Source organism: Symphodus melops (genome assembly GCF_947650265.1).
Source record: "Symphodus melops genome assembly, chromosome: 7".
In the NCBI taxonomy this organism is placed as follows: domain Eukaryota; kingdom Metazoa; phylum Chordata; class Actinopteri; order Labriformes; family Labridae; genus Symphodus; species Symphodus melops.
This window is the reverse complement of record NC_136697.1, coordinates 18,114,778-18,128,264: the sequence shown is the minus strand read 5'-3', so window position 1 is coordinate 18,128,264 and position 13,487 is coordinate 18,114,778. Positions and strand designations below refer to the sequence as shown.

The 13,487-nt window shown below is 39.2% G+C and overlaps 1 protein-coding gene across 2 annotated transcripts in view; it reads left to right on the top strand.

Annotated features, from left to right (window-relative positions):
* The window catches only part of LOC306826744 (adenylate cyclase type 1-like), a 37,708-nt gene that overhangs the window by 12,648 nt on the left and 11,573 nt on the right, over positions 1 to 13,487 (top strand). For both annotated transcript variants that reach the window (XM_079348252.1, XM_079348251.1), the window contains exons 4-7: positions 539 to 650; positions 9,691 to 9,818; positions 12,131 to 12,289; positions 12,806 to 12,947. In XM_079348252.1, coding sequence (XP_079204378.1) covers positions 539 to 650; positions 9,691 to 9,818; positions 12,131 to 12,289; positions 12,806 to 12,947 — 541 coding nt within the window. The remainder of the gene's footprint in view (positions 1 to 538; positions 651 to 9,690; positions 9,819 to 12,130; positions 12,290 to 12,805; positions 12,948 to 13,487) is intronic.

Here is a 13,487-nt window from a genome sequence, read left to right as displayed (position 1 = left end):
CTCCTAACAGGACATGTCTCCCCCTTCATCCCCATGAGGATGTTCCTGCTGCTATTTTGAGTTTCTTTGCTTGACTGAGCTGTCAGTCTGTTAAGAGTACAGGCTCTCCTTCTCTGCCTGTTTTTAGTTTATATGCTGCCGTAGGTCATTAATGAGTAGTTTGATTAGCTAGAAACATGTAATCTAAGAAGAGTATTAAAAATTCACTTTAGCTCAATTTTTTTCCCTAATGAAGTCTCTTTTTTCCTTTATACAGCATGCATGCATCAAAATTGCATTACCTTTCAAAGTTCATTCATGCTTTCATTCATGTCAGCCTCAGTCATCCACGCCCACAATCATCTAATAATCCAATCACGACGGCTCGCGTTAGTCGGTGGAGGAGAGAATGCCAGCCTCCCACAGCAGTTTTTCTAAATATGTCATTTTTGACCCTGACTGGCATCTGTCATTATTACATAGTGTGTAACTGGCTACAAGTTAAACATTATTTAATTACATGCATTGACTCAAACGCTTCTTTTTCACTGTGTTACAGCATCCTGTTTGCAGATATAGTGGGTTTCACCAGCCTGGCCTCGCAGTGCACAGCACAGGAACTGGTTAAACTGCTGAATGAGCTTTTTGGAAAGTTTGATGAGCTTGCCACGGTGAGTCTTTTTCCCTTTCCCCCCAAACACATATCCCTCAATTACCTTCACTGTTGGCAATAAAAGCTGCTACTTTATTCTCTAAGCACTCTTTGTCCAAACCCAGAGTATGTGTGCGTCTGTGTGTGTGTCTAAGTGTGTACTGCTTTAGCTATAGTCTGCTGGCAGTGGCACATGCCAGCATAGTACCAACTTAGAATGGTGATGATGTCACATTGAATACTGGACCCCATATGATGCTTAATATGATTATCCAGTGCTTCATTTGAGGAACAGTTCAGAGACCTCTTTAATCTAGGCCAGATTTACACAGAGCTAAACCTTTCCCCCACTCTGACTATTTGAATGGACTGCATGAGTTGCACTTGTCCCAATCTCTCTTGGTTTGCATGTGGAAAAGATTTCAGCTCTCCCATCTGTCAATATTTCAATCTTTGTGAATCCAGTGCTGAAAATCCACTCAACTTTTGCTGTGAATTTGACCGCTGTTGTTAATCTAGTTGCTAAAGACGATATCAGAAATGTGCAAAACCATCTAATCCAAATAAATGCCCTTGATTTTGTTTTACTCTTTGCTTTTTACTTTCTGCGAGATCACTACTTCTCCAACATTGTGATTTCTGCTGACACATGCAGTATTTTTTTTTTTTTTTATTGGTGAGAGGGTTGAGCACTTGCAGATCACCCTGCCACAGCCTTATCTACATGTCTAATCTGGCCTCTGTTACTTACACCATGCCCTTGTCAAATCCATTAATCCAGAGGATTACAACTAACCCTTTTTTTGCTTTCATAGAAGGTATTACTTGGCCACAGCTTCTTTTTTTTTGTTGTTTTTTTTTTGCTTGTTTGTTTACAGGCACCAAATTAGAACTGACCTCAAAGAGAGGGCCTGTAGCTGCAGTCTACCCTGTCTGAAATGTTGACGCCAAAACCATAGCCTGTTTAACTTTTGGACAAAGACACTTTGAAGTCATCCATTGGTCAGTTTTTTAAAGCCTCAGACTTGTCAATTAGGCCAGAAGTTACCGCATTAGGAAGAGCAGCTGCAGCACAAACTTTTCGGATGGTCTTTTAGTGAAAAATACTTCACACGTCCACTCGAGGAATTGCAGGTTTAGGCAAATATGTGTTGGCTTAATGTTCCCAAGTTCGCTGCTTAATCAAAACAACAAGAAGATCCCCCCTATAAACAGGTTTATGCACTTTTAATTCATCATAAGATTATACATTTTCATTCCCATCTGCAGAAGCAGTTTGGTTATTGCAACTACAATCCTAAAGCATATTGGTTACTATGTTGTTATTGAGCTGCCTCCTTTTGCTTGTTATTGAATAAATTGGTCTGATCTCCTCTTGGCCGGCGTTGGAAGTCTTGTGTTTCACTCAAAGGCTTTCCCCTCGCTACGAAAGTTGTCATCAAATGTTCTCCACTTGACCTGCCCTGACCAGTAGCCGCACTCACTCTGATCCACTTTGGCAGGAAGTGGCAGTGCAAGTGACTCATAGCTGTGGTCATTGTGGGCACGCATACTCTTCTTGTTCCATACGAAGAGCGGGCGATGCCACATGGCCATTGGGCATCATCCCATGATACGTTTCCAACACCATCCCCACACCACCTGTCCACTCTCTTGACTTGTCAAGCAGCATGGGAAATGGGCCAGGAACGCAGTGTTCTCCTCAAGTTCTGTTAGTCTAGTAAACCCAGAATCCTCTCTCCTTTCCTTTCCTTTCCTCTCCTCTCCTCTCCTCTCTTTACAAGAAATGTGTCTAAGACTGGTGAATGGTAAGCACAACAAGCTCACCTCACTTCAGAATCACATCACATAAAAACGACCTCATAACAGCAACACAAGATACATTAAATAGGAGTCCATTAGTAAGATAACCATGCCAGTTGATGTAGAAGTAGTAGATGTGTCAGATTTCAGAAGGCCAGGCCACTGGATTGCCTAGCGGTTATGTTTTGCACCCATGTATGGAGGCATTACCACCCCCACACATTCAGTGGAGCAAATTGAGGTTAAGTGTCTTGCCCAAGGACACATCCAACATGTTGCTGCAGGAGCTGGGGATTGAACCCCCAACCATACGGTTGGGAGACCAACTACTCAACTGAGCCCAAGCTGCCACATCCGTAACATTGTTAGTTGAGGGGAATTTATGTCTCTCCTTGACAGCACTCTTTCATCCTGCAAATAAATATGCAACACCCAGAGGAAATTAACCTGACAGGCTAACAATTAGAAATTAGTGGAATATAGGCAAACTTCTAAGGTCAGGTTTGGATTTAAATATATGTTTGCGGCTGTAAGAGACCAAAGCAGGCTGGATCTTGAAGAACCCTACTGATGGAGTTTAATCATGTACATGTGCCCTTGTTTCTAAATATTGATATGGATGGAATGGAAAGAATAGCTATGGACAGCATCTCTTTATTAAGAACCAACAGCATGATATTTACATTAGTAGATCTAAAAAAGCGTGGTCTCTCTTCAGACCATAGACTGTACCAGATTAAGTCAGGGGGTCCAGCTTAAAAATTGACGTTTACAGGAAAGCCACTGATCACCACACTGATCAGTATTTGCTGTTTGATTCCCACTACCCACATGGACACAAGCTGGGAGTAATTATAACTCTTCACCAACAGGCTGAGAATCTGAAGACTCCTGCTGAGAGTGGAGACAAGGGGCGCAAACATCTCAGAAAAGCATTGAAACATTATCACTTCACAAAGTTGGGCCGGGAGAGTGCAAATAGTACATCAGATTGACAAAGGAAGCAGATACTGTAATTATTCTGTACATTTTATTGAATTTAATTGGGATTGTCTTTTTATCTTAAAGGTAACAAGACACATTAAATATATTTCAGTGTTCGCACGTTACATAATAGGGAAATTTGACTCAAAGATTGATTACAAGAATAGGACATTAACAGACCAACTGGTCGTCTTTAGGCCCCCACCATCGATAAACACTTCCGCCTGCTGGCAGAGTCTTCAACAGTCTGTTCAGTGCCAGAAACAACAGCTACTTTCCGGAGAGAGACTCTGTGATTAATTTATTCTTGTTGTGATGCTACAGTATATAACATTAATAGATCTGGACTGGAATTGCTTTTGTGTCTGTACACATTAATGTGTATGTGCTTGTCGCTGTTTCCATGGCAGAGTTTCACAAAGCTTTTCATTCTTGTCTCTCTTTTCTCTCCTCTCTCTCGACACCTCCTTGCATCACGGCTCTAAGACTCCTCCGCTTAGTGTTTTGCAGCTTTTTTTGTAATTTTTGATTGACATGCAGCAGCCTACTTCCCTACACTGTGTCCCTGCGCTCTTTTCCTCTCTCATGTTTCCATTTTAAGGTTGGCTCAATCATGTTTCTCAATCTGCTGCCTCTCACTCCCTCAAAAAGTCAGAGTTCCCCTTTTCATTCATATCATGACTGTAGAAAAGCTTGAAGAGTAGCCGGCATTAAATTTGTATCCCCCTGTCTTTCTTTCTTTCTTTTTTTTTTACACACCATTCAAGAGGAAAACGAGTCACCCTTATTTTTAAGTTGCCATCATTAGTTTCCAGTTTAAACTTAATATACCAGTCCCTTTTAACTGGAATAGCTCAGAAACATCTCTTTGTTATTATTCAGAGTTTTTATATTTTTACTTTCATTACATTGCAGTGGTATTTTTTTGCTCTTTTTGAAGAAAGTAGTTTTTTGAAAAGATTCTCATAAGTGAACCTCTTAAAACTTATTTCATCTTCTCTGTCAAGGTTATAATTTTCACGTCTGCAGGTTCGTGTAATACATCTTAGCCAAGAAAAAACAAACAAATGCAAGCTGTTAAGCTGCTAATAAAACGTTATTTTTAAATGAAGCACAAGAAGCGTTCGCTGCCCACACTGTGGCAGCTGCCTGCTGAAAGCTAAAGTCTGGGCATAAACACGACTCAAATATAACACTGTTTGGGTTGGTTCCATGAACAGGTGCAGGGATCACTGTCGAGTCACTGTTGAGTCTCCCTCAGACGCATGTGAGCTGAAAAACTGTGGACTGAAGTAAAACCCAAACCAAACATGCCAGCTTGAGGTCTGGAAGGGGAAGAAAGAGAGAAAACCAATTGTTTTGTAGAAGAAGAAAAAGGCCAACGTGGTGGTGGCTGCCTTTGCGTTGAACATGAAAAGACACAACTTGTACAACCTGAATTATACAAAACTTTACACGATAAGATAAGAAAAAACATCTTTTTTTGTCACTAGTCAAGTACAACGCCATACTACTGCAGCAGACCTGTAGATATCTAACAGAAGTAGCTAAATTATAGAAATATACAAATACTGAAGCCCAAAATAAGGATGGTCAATAAAAATTAGAAGATTTCTTGAACCCTATCCGGTCACATCATTAAAAAGGATTATGTATCACCAGCGTTTTTGTTATGTATTTTCTTTGTTTATTTTGACCCTCTTTGACAAGTTAATGACCATACAGCCAAAAAAGCTGGTTAGGCTTGTGCCCTGTTTGGTGGTCAATTAGATGAAATTAGAAAAGTTATCGCCGACGTATTTAAAAAATATATTTCCAACCTGAGTTAATCACACCAATGAAATCTACAAAAACCTTTTCCAAGATGAACTGAGTCCATGAGAGAATAACCTCAGTAACATTCACGAATCAGCAACTCTTGGAATGATTCTTTAATGTGATTGTTTGATTTGTATTTTCACATTGACTGCACCTTTTCTGAGTAACGCCTGATGTTTACTCTTTTTTTTGACCTCACTCTAAAAAATCAGACAAAAGCGAAACATTGGCATGGCTACGCATCAGTGTCAGCTCGAAACAACATTAAAATGGATATTTTGATCATTAGCTATGGGTAGGTTTAATTACCTCTTTCAGATACCATGAATAGATTACACACCTATCATACATTATTCATTCGCTGCATTACATAAATTATTGCAAATGAAATAAAATCAATGCATGGTCTGTTGACTAAAAGGCCAAAAATACCCAGGAAGTGGGCTGGGGGGGAAAGTTGAAAACGAATGTTGCGTTTATAAAGATTTTAGCCCAACAGTGTGTGCTGGTAATGAATCATTTTGGACCATTATTGATAAAACGTTGACATTTCATAACTCAACAAGCCATATTTTCCAACAAATACTGTGTACTGGCCTTATAGCGGCATATAGTACTGCTTTAAAACCCCCCCCCCCCCCCACACACACACACACAAATCCTTATCTTTAGTCCCATCAATAATGATGACACATCACTTATCTTTGTGTTTGTTTGAAAGGCAGCTCACAGTTTGTGCCAGCGTTCTCCTTTTGGGACTTGTAGGAAATTAACCAACGCTTCTCTCAGCTGCCTCATCATTTCCTTCATAATTATTTTCTGAATGTTTCCCCTGTCTGTCTTTGAGTCCTTTTTGCCTTCCCTTTAATGTCTCTCCATATTAAAGTATTGACCTTACGTTTGATGTGATGATATATATTTTAAACACTGAGGGCATTAAATATATGGTTCTAAATCTGTCCAAACTAAACTCCTATTGCTTTTCATTCCTTTGTAATAAAAATGCAAAGAAGGTGTCACTGTATCCATCTTTTGTTTATGCTGATGACCACCTATATTTCCCACAATGCTTCAGTCACATGACAGCTGTAATCCAGCTTGAGACTTAATCAGCTCCTAAACCCACAGAGTGCAGATTAGCAAAGGAAAAGTACAGAGTAGGAGACTCTGTAAGCACTGGGGCTTTCCCTGCTTCCTATCTTCGACATGGCTCTCTACAGCTCCATCTGTTACTGCTCACATGACCTCAGTTAACCTGAGGACACCCCAGCGGGTCTTCCAATAATGACACTTTCAAGATGGCTTGACTTCATAGGAGATTACTTATAACAGAGAGAGAGCAATGTCAATAAGAAATACAGATGTATTTTTCTATAGATATTAAAATGTTTGCTAAATTAATAGTCTGTTAACAGAAGGACGAAGGAACAGGTCTACACTCCCTCCTGTCCACTACGGTCTGTCAACCCTTCACAACAGGGCCCCAAGTCTCGAACTCGAGTCTTCTCCTCTGTCCCACCCCGATGGTGTAATGAACCACCAAACTCCATTTGATCTGAAGGTCCCTTTGCACCTATAAGAAAAAGCAACAGATCCAGCCCTCTCCTGAATATCTGTGACCTTCATGATATTATTGATGGTTATAGTGATGATGATGATGATGAGGATGGTTTTGTTTGATAATGGCGATCTTAGGATGGTTTTGATGCTGAATCGAGCTCTCTAGAACAGCTGTGGATGTTGTGCTTTGCCTCTGTGCACTGCCTGTCAGCAGCATGTGTGCCAGATAAGACTTAAAGCTGTCTGTTTGCACTTACTGACATTGTTTCTTCCTTTCTATATCCTGGCTTGTGTTGTACTTTCTGATACGTCGTTCCGGATAAAAAAAAGTGTTTGCTAAATGAATTGTAGAATTGTAGTAGACGGCACTTTATATTTCAGGACATATATTAACAATTTACTATTTACATATTGCCACACACTTAAGTATCATGTTGGATCTGTATAAGTCATTATGTAAGAGATAATGTGTAGTGAGCAGGTTGTTATTGCTGAATGGAACCTCAACAGGACGAGCAGGATCAGGAGCGCTAAGCTAACAACCCACTCACTTTACATTGTCCCGCTTACTACACAGCTACTGATTAAGGAACGTAGCTAGTTGAAATAGATTGATTTAGAAAGGATTTTATGAATTTAAAATGATTAATTTCTTCTGCTAAACAAATGTTGTTTTTTTTGCAATCTACAGTCAGAGCTGTTTCCATAGCAACAGTTAAACTCTGTAGCTTTCATTAAACTAGTTGTTATTACTCACACGAAACGAAGTATTTCCACTGTTGGTGAAATGAGACAGCTTGAGAATATTTCACTAAGATTTGTGACTGAAAATGCCTGTATGCTACCATGCTTATAACAGACCAGTGAAGTGTTAATATTATAAATCATTTGTTATCCTGAAGCTAATAGAACATTTGTTTCTATAATCTCTGTGTATATATTGGCCCTGCACAGAAAGCATGTTGCTAATTACGTTTATTACTGTGTGTCTTCAATCATTCAAAATGGTTTTTTTTCCCAGTATGGAGTTCAGTGTTCAGAACAATGTTTTAATAGGAACTGTTTATCTAACAGAGTCGCACAAAACTCTTCATAGTTCATGCTGTATGGCCTCATTTCACTGCTGCTGTTTGTTTTTTTACTTTGTACTTTTGTGACTAAGTATATTTTCCCCATGAGGAACACTGCCACCATGTCACTGAACACACCGAAACCGAAACCATGTTAAACCAAACCATGAAAACTCTTGCTGCCATGATGAATTCTAGCTGTATTGTTTTTTTTTTTTTTTTTTTCTGAAAGCTGAATGGTGTCCATTTTAAAAATAGAACATCATCTTGTCTCATGCCCATCACCATGCCTAATTATGACTCTTTGTGTGTTGCACGTGCATGGCCAGTGATCCCATTTCCTCTATGGAAACAATAAAGGGTTATGAGAAGGCGTCAACATTATGCTGGTCTCTCCGGTAAAATGAATGTCTGGTGCTCATATCCTCTAATAATGTGTTATATTTGTAAGCAGCCTTTTCATGCCTCTGCTTATTGTCCCTAAAGAGAGAGAGATAGAGAGAGTGACTCACCTTATTCCCCAAAGTGAGGCTGATCCTGTGATGTAGAGCTGCATTGTGAGAACCATTTCAGTGTTGGTGTATGTTCTGAGTCTCAGGAGAGAAAGAGAATAAAGAACAGGTAATACATGTGGAGATCACAGCAGTACTGGTATATGTTGTATTCTTGTTAGACTGGTTCTAACGATTTTTGTCACTGCCTTGCATTTCTATGATTTTGTGCATTTATTTTTTAACTGGGCACACTTTTTTGCTTTCTACGTAGAGCTAGTAGAAAACAGTCACGTGTCTGTCTGCTAAATATATAAACAATCACCTCAACTCAACTCCCCTGTGATCATCAGCTAGCCTAGTTAGCTCTAGAATTTCTTTCTTTGGGATGAATGTATTTACTTTAGGAGTATATTATAGGCTAGCCTTTATTATGTGTTTCCAGTATCTGTGCCAAACTAGGCTAACTGACTGCCCAAATTAGCCTTATATTCAGTGACCAGACTTGTGGGTGGTATTTCAAGCGAATCAACAAGTACGCTACCTAAAAGTGAGATTGTTTGTCAGTTAAGTTTTTAGGGTTTTTGGTGTCATACTTCAATAACAAAACTGCTGTGCAAATAGCAGTCTTTCCTTAATGTCATTTGACAGGGGTAAGACACTGTACTGGGACACTTGTGTAAATTAAGAAAATTAAATAAAACAGAGACTTTGCCTGAAGCTGAATCTGGGTTCCCCTGATTAGGGTTTTTATCTTGATGACAACTTCTTTTCTAAGCATGTCCTGTAGTTTGTCACATTCAAAGTGTCAAAAACTACTGGGCATTATTGATGCTACATGCATACATAAGGGAATACACTTTTTCCAAAAACGTTGAGTTGTGTCATAGTCAGCAGCTGAGAGTGTTACGCTAAGATTTTAAAGGCCATAAAAAACAATATCATAAAACTTCACCATAAACTTGAATGACCTCGAAAGTTGCATCAATGGATAGCTCGAAGCAATGCTCACAAATTACGGTGATGAATCAGTGTAATGGATAAACTATAATTAAATGTCAGCATATTTAACACAAACACAACTGGTCTCAGATACCTCTGGTGAAACTTTAATTAAACTGAGAGATTGATGCCTTTGGTACTCTGTTTTAATGTTGTTGTTTTGTTTTTTTTAAACTTAGTTCATTGTTGATTCCTATGAGATGCTTTGAAATGCCTTAGGTGGAAATGCAGAATTTGTTCTGTTCAAGTTGATTTTGTTTCTGAAACTTGTTTTAGCTCATTCCTCTAAGAGGATATTTAATCACAGTTTCACTCCTTTTGTCATGTGCAGGAGAACCACTGTCGCAGGATTAAGATCCTGGGCGATTGTTACTACTGTGTGTCCGGCCTGACCCAACCCAAGACTGACCACGCCCACTGCTGTGTAGAGATGGGTCTGGACATGATTGACACCATAACGTGAGTGTTCAGTTTTTTTGATGACGGAGGATTCTAAAGATAGACGAGATCTTAACCTCCTCTAGTTCTACAAAAAGGTTGACTTTATGGAACTTTCTCCCATCTCCCTCCTGCATCTCTGGAGCTCAGCCACAGTGATCTTTGGGTTCTTCTCTCTCACCCAAGCTCCTCTCCTACGATTGCTCAGTTTGGCTGGACAGCCAGGTCTAGGAAGAGTTCTGGTCGTCCCAAACTTCTTCCATTTAAGGATTATGGAGGCCACTGTGCTCTTGGGAACCTTGAATGCTGCAGAAATTCTTTTGTAACCGTGGCCAGATCTGTGACTTACCAGAATTCTGTCTCTGAGCTCCTTGGGCAGTTCCTTCGACCTCATGATTCTCATTTGCTCTGACATGCACTGTGAGCTGTAAGGTCTTATCTAGACAGGTGTGTGCCTTTCCTAATCGAGTCCAATCAGTTAAATTAAACACAGCTGGACTCCAATGAAGGAGCAGAACCATCTCAAGGAGGATCAGAAGAAATGGACAGCATTAATATGAGCGTCACAGCAAAGGGTCTGAATACTTATACATTCTGTCAAGATGGGGTGCTGAGTGTACATTAATGAGGAACAAAGTTAACTTTTTTTGATTTTAGCAAATGGCTGCAATGAAACAAAGAGTGAAAAATTTCAAGGGGTCTGAATAATTTCTGTACCCACTGTACTATACTGCAACCAGTAGCAGAGGGAGCTCAGATGTTTTTGTGGTGTCACGCCGCCCAGGGCTCAATACATTATATGGTTCAATAGAATTTGCTTTGTTAATGGATTTTGCAGAAACTGAGTAATTTTTGAAAATCTAACTCAACAGTCTATTTCACTAATTTCATGTTTAGAGATTTAAGTTGGGTAAACCACAGCCGTTTTTATTACCCATGTGGGCTGTGTAAGTGAATTCTAACTCTGAACATTTGAGCAAACAGGGATGCAGTTGGCTGAGAGAAAAGAATCTGTTGGAGAGAGAAAATAAATTATTTTATTGAGCTTGAAAAAGCCTGTTTTCTCCTCACATGCTGTAGCCTATATAGTTTGGAAGGCGGAGGGTGAGAGATGGAGATGCAGCAGAGGATTAAAACAGAAAATGCCATGACTTGCATGGAAGTCTATTTCTTAGGATCACACTTTCTCCTCATCACCGATTAAACAGAAATGCTCAAACAAGCAGTCCTTTTGTTCTTTGTTCTATTTTGGTGTGTTCGAGCAAGCTGTCTGTTTCCTCTCCACTCCTTGACACACAGAATCTTACAAGGAATGATGGTTGTTTCAGATTTTACATCGTTCCTAATTTAGGATGTGCAAGTCACATGAACTGACGTTGATTAAAAATTAGGAAAGCTTTCATCAAAATGTTGTTGATATAGCAGACTTGTTAGATTTAACACTGATGACTCAAATTCACAACAGACCTCTTTTTTTCATTAGGCAGCTAAAAGGAGCGTCTACAGGTATCAGAAATGACTGTTAATGCTTAGATTGAAGTTTATCTAAACTTTACAAACACTGGGATTAAATTGAATATTTAGATGATCAAGCAAAACGCAATCTTCTACGTATGCCCTCCTAGTCTTCAGAAATGGACCAACAACAAAAATAAAGCTTCACTGAGGACTTTTTAACTATTTATGAAAACGGACAAATGTTTACTGATACATCTATGACCTACAGAAGCTAATGACACAATCATTAACAATATGGATTATTTCTTTATTGTAATTTTTTAATAGAGACCAACCCATTAATCGACTATAGCTGATAATGCCAGTCGATATTTGTTTATCTAGTGTCTATCAGTGTTGGTTAATTTTATCGAAGATATACGCCAATATAAGTAGATTTTTACCCGTCAAATAGCATTTTAATTTGAGATTTATTGTATTACACTAACAGCTTTTTTTTAACTTTTTTTTTTGTGAAGTCTCCTAACATTGATGTGAAAAAATGTATCCCAGAGGCTTCAAGGTTTATCTATTTCAACAACCACAGATAAAAGCAGAGGTTTTACACACTCACCTTTAAATATTTATAAAACACAAAAGGTTGAACCCTCGGCTACTTGATTTAAATAAAGTATAAACTTCAGTGTATGAAAGTCAGTGAATCATAGATGCCCAAATAAAGCCACTAAAGCATCTTGAAAGGCACTCTTAACGTCTTTGTATTACATGTTATTTCTGCTCTACCTCATAATGCTCTGCCTCATATTTACTGGACATATAGATTTGATTTGATCTCTTTACCTCACTCTGACACTCTACATGTTGTGCCCCTGCAGGTCAGTAGCCGAGGCCACAGAAGTCAACCTGAATATGCGTGTGGGCTTGCACACAGGTCGGGTGCTGTGTGGAGTGCTGGGCCTCAGGAAATGGCAGTATGATGTGTGGTCCAATGATGTGACCTTAGCCAATGTGATGGAGGCTGGAGGACTTCCAGGGTCAGTACTGGGTTATTACATGAATAACAGCCTCATGAACACAGGTCTAACAGTAGTCTCTTTTTTTGTGGAGCTCTTAAAACACATTTTTAATGATTGATATGTGATCTACTTTGAATGTTGAAATCTTATTGTACACTATGGTATTCAATTATGGGTGTTTTTCTCGTTCTCTGAGCACTCTGGACTCAGGTATGTCTTGGCCTCGGTTAGTGTGGTCTTGACTACAACACTATTATTTACTGACAATGTATTTCACTGGTTTTCTGCATATAAAAGCTAATCTTGCTATACACTATCCACACATACTGTACAGCAGGGCCTTCAACATAATCCAACATTTTATGGCTACAGTTTCATACAGAGCAATTTAGCAGCGACTTTTTGAGACTTGACTTTTAAAAAATCCAAACAATAACACAATCACTCGAGTTGGCTCTTAATGTTTTGCTTGTTACTGTATGTTATGAGAAGAAAAAAAAAGTGTTGTGTAATATTGCTCCTTGTTTTCCTCAGGAAAGTCCACATCACCAGATCTACGCTGGAGTGCCTAAATGGAGATTATGAGGTGGAACCTGGAAATGGACATGAAAGGAACGCCTTCCTCCAAAAACATGAAATTGAAACATTCTTTATAGTGCCATCTCACCGAAGGAAGGTACCGTATTGTAATTCTGTCATGTGTGTTTAAGATACTGAGTGGAAAATGACTAAGATGACAGATTATCCTCAGATGACACTTTTTGTCGCTCTCATTTGGTCCTTGTCTTACCTAGACGGTGCAGTAAACACATAATGACTGCAGGCTGCATGCTCATTTGTATTAAGTGAAACTACCTTTTCTTGTGATTTAGAGTAGATGAGGTTAAAATACAATAGGTTTATTCTGTGTTTTCTCTACCATGCAAATACAATAAGATAGTTGTCTATAGCATCCAGTGTCATATGAAGGAGCTCTCACGCATATTTTACGAAGCTGATCTCTCTGCCAGCCCTTAATGGATTGGACTGGGGCCTATAGAGACTGCAAAATACAAAAAAGACAGCCCAAGGCAACCATCATCTCAGATCTGCACAGTTCAACAAACGTACAGAGATGTATGTGTGCCAATGATTGCACATAAACATGCACATCTTTAACCGATGTTGCAGCCGGAGAGGGAATTTCAGTCTTGTGTTTGCTGTCTCCTCTCCTCTC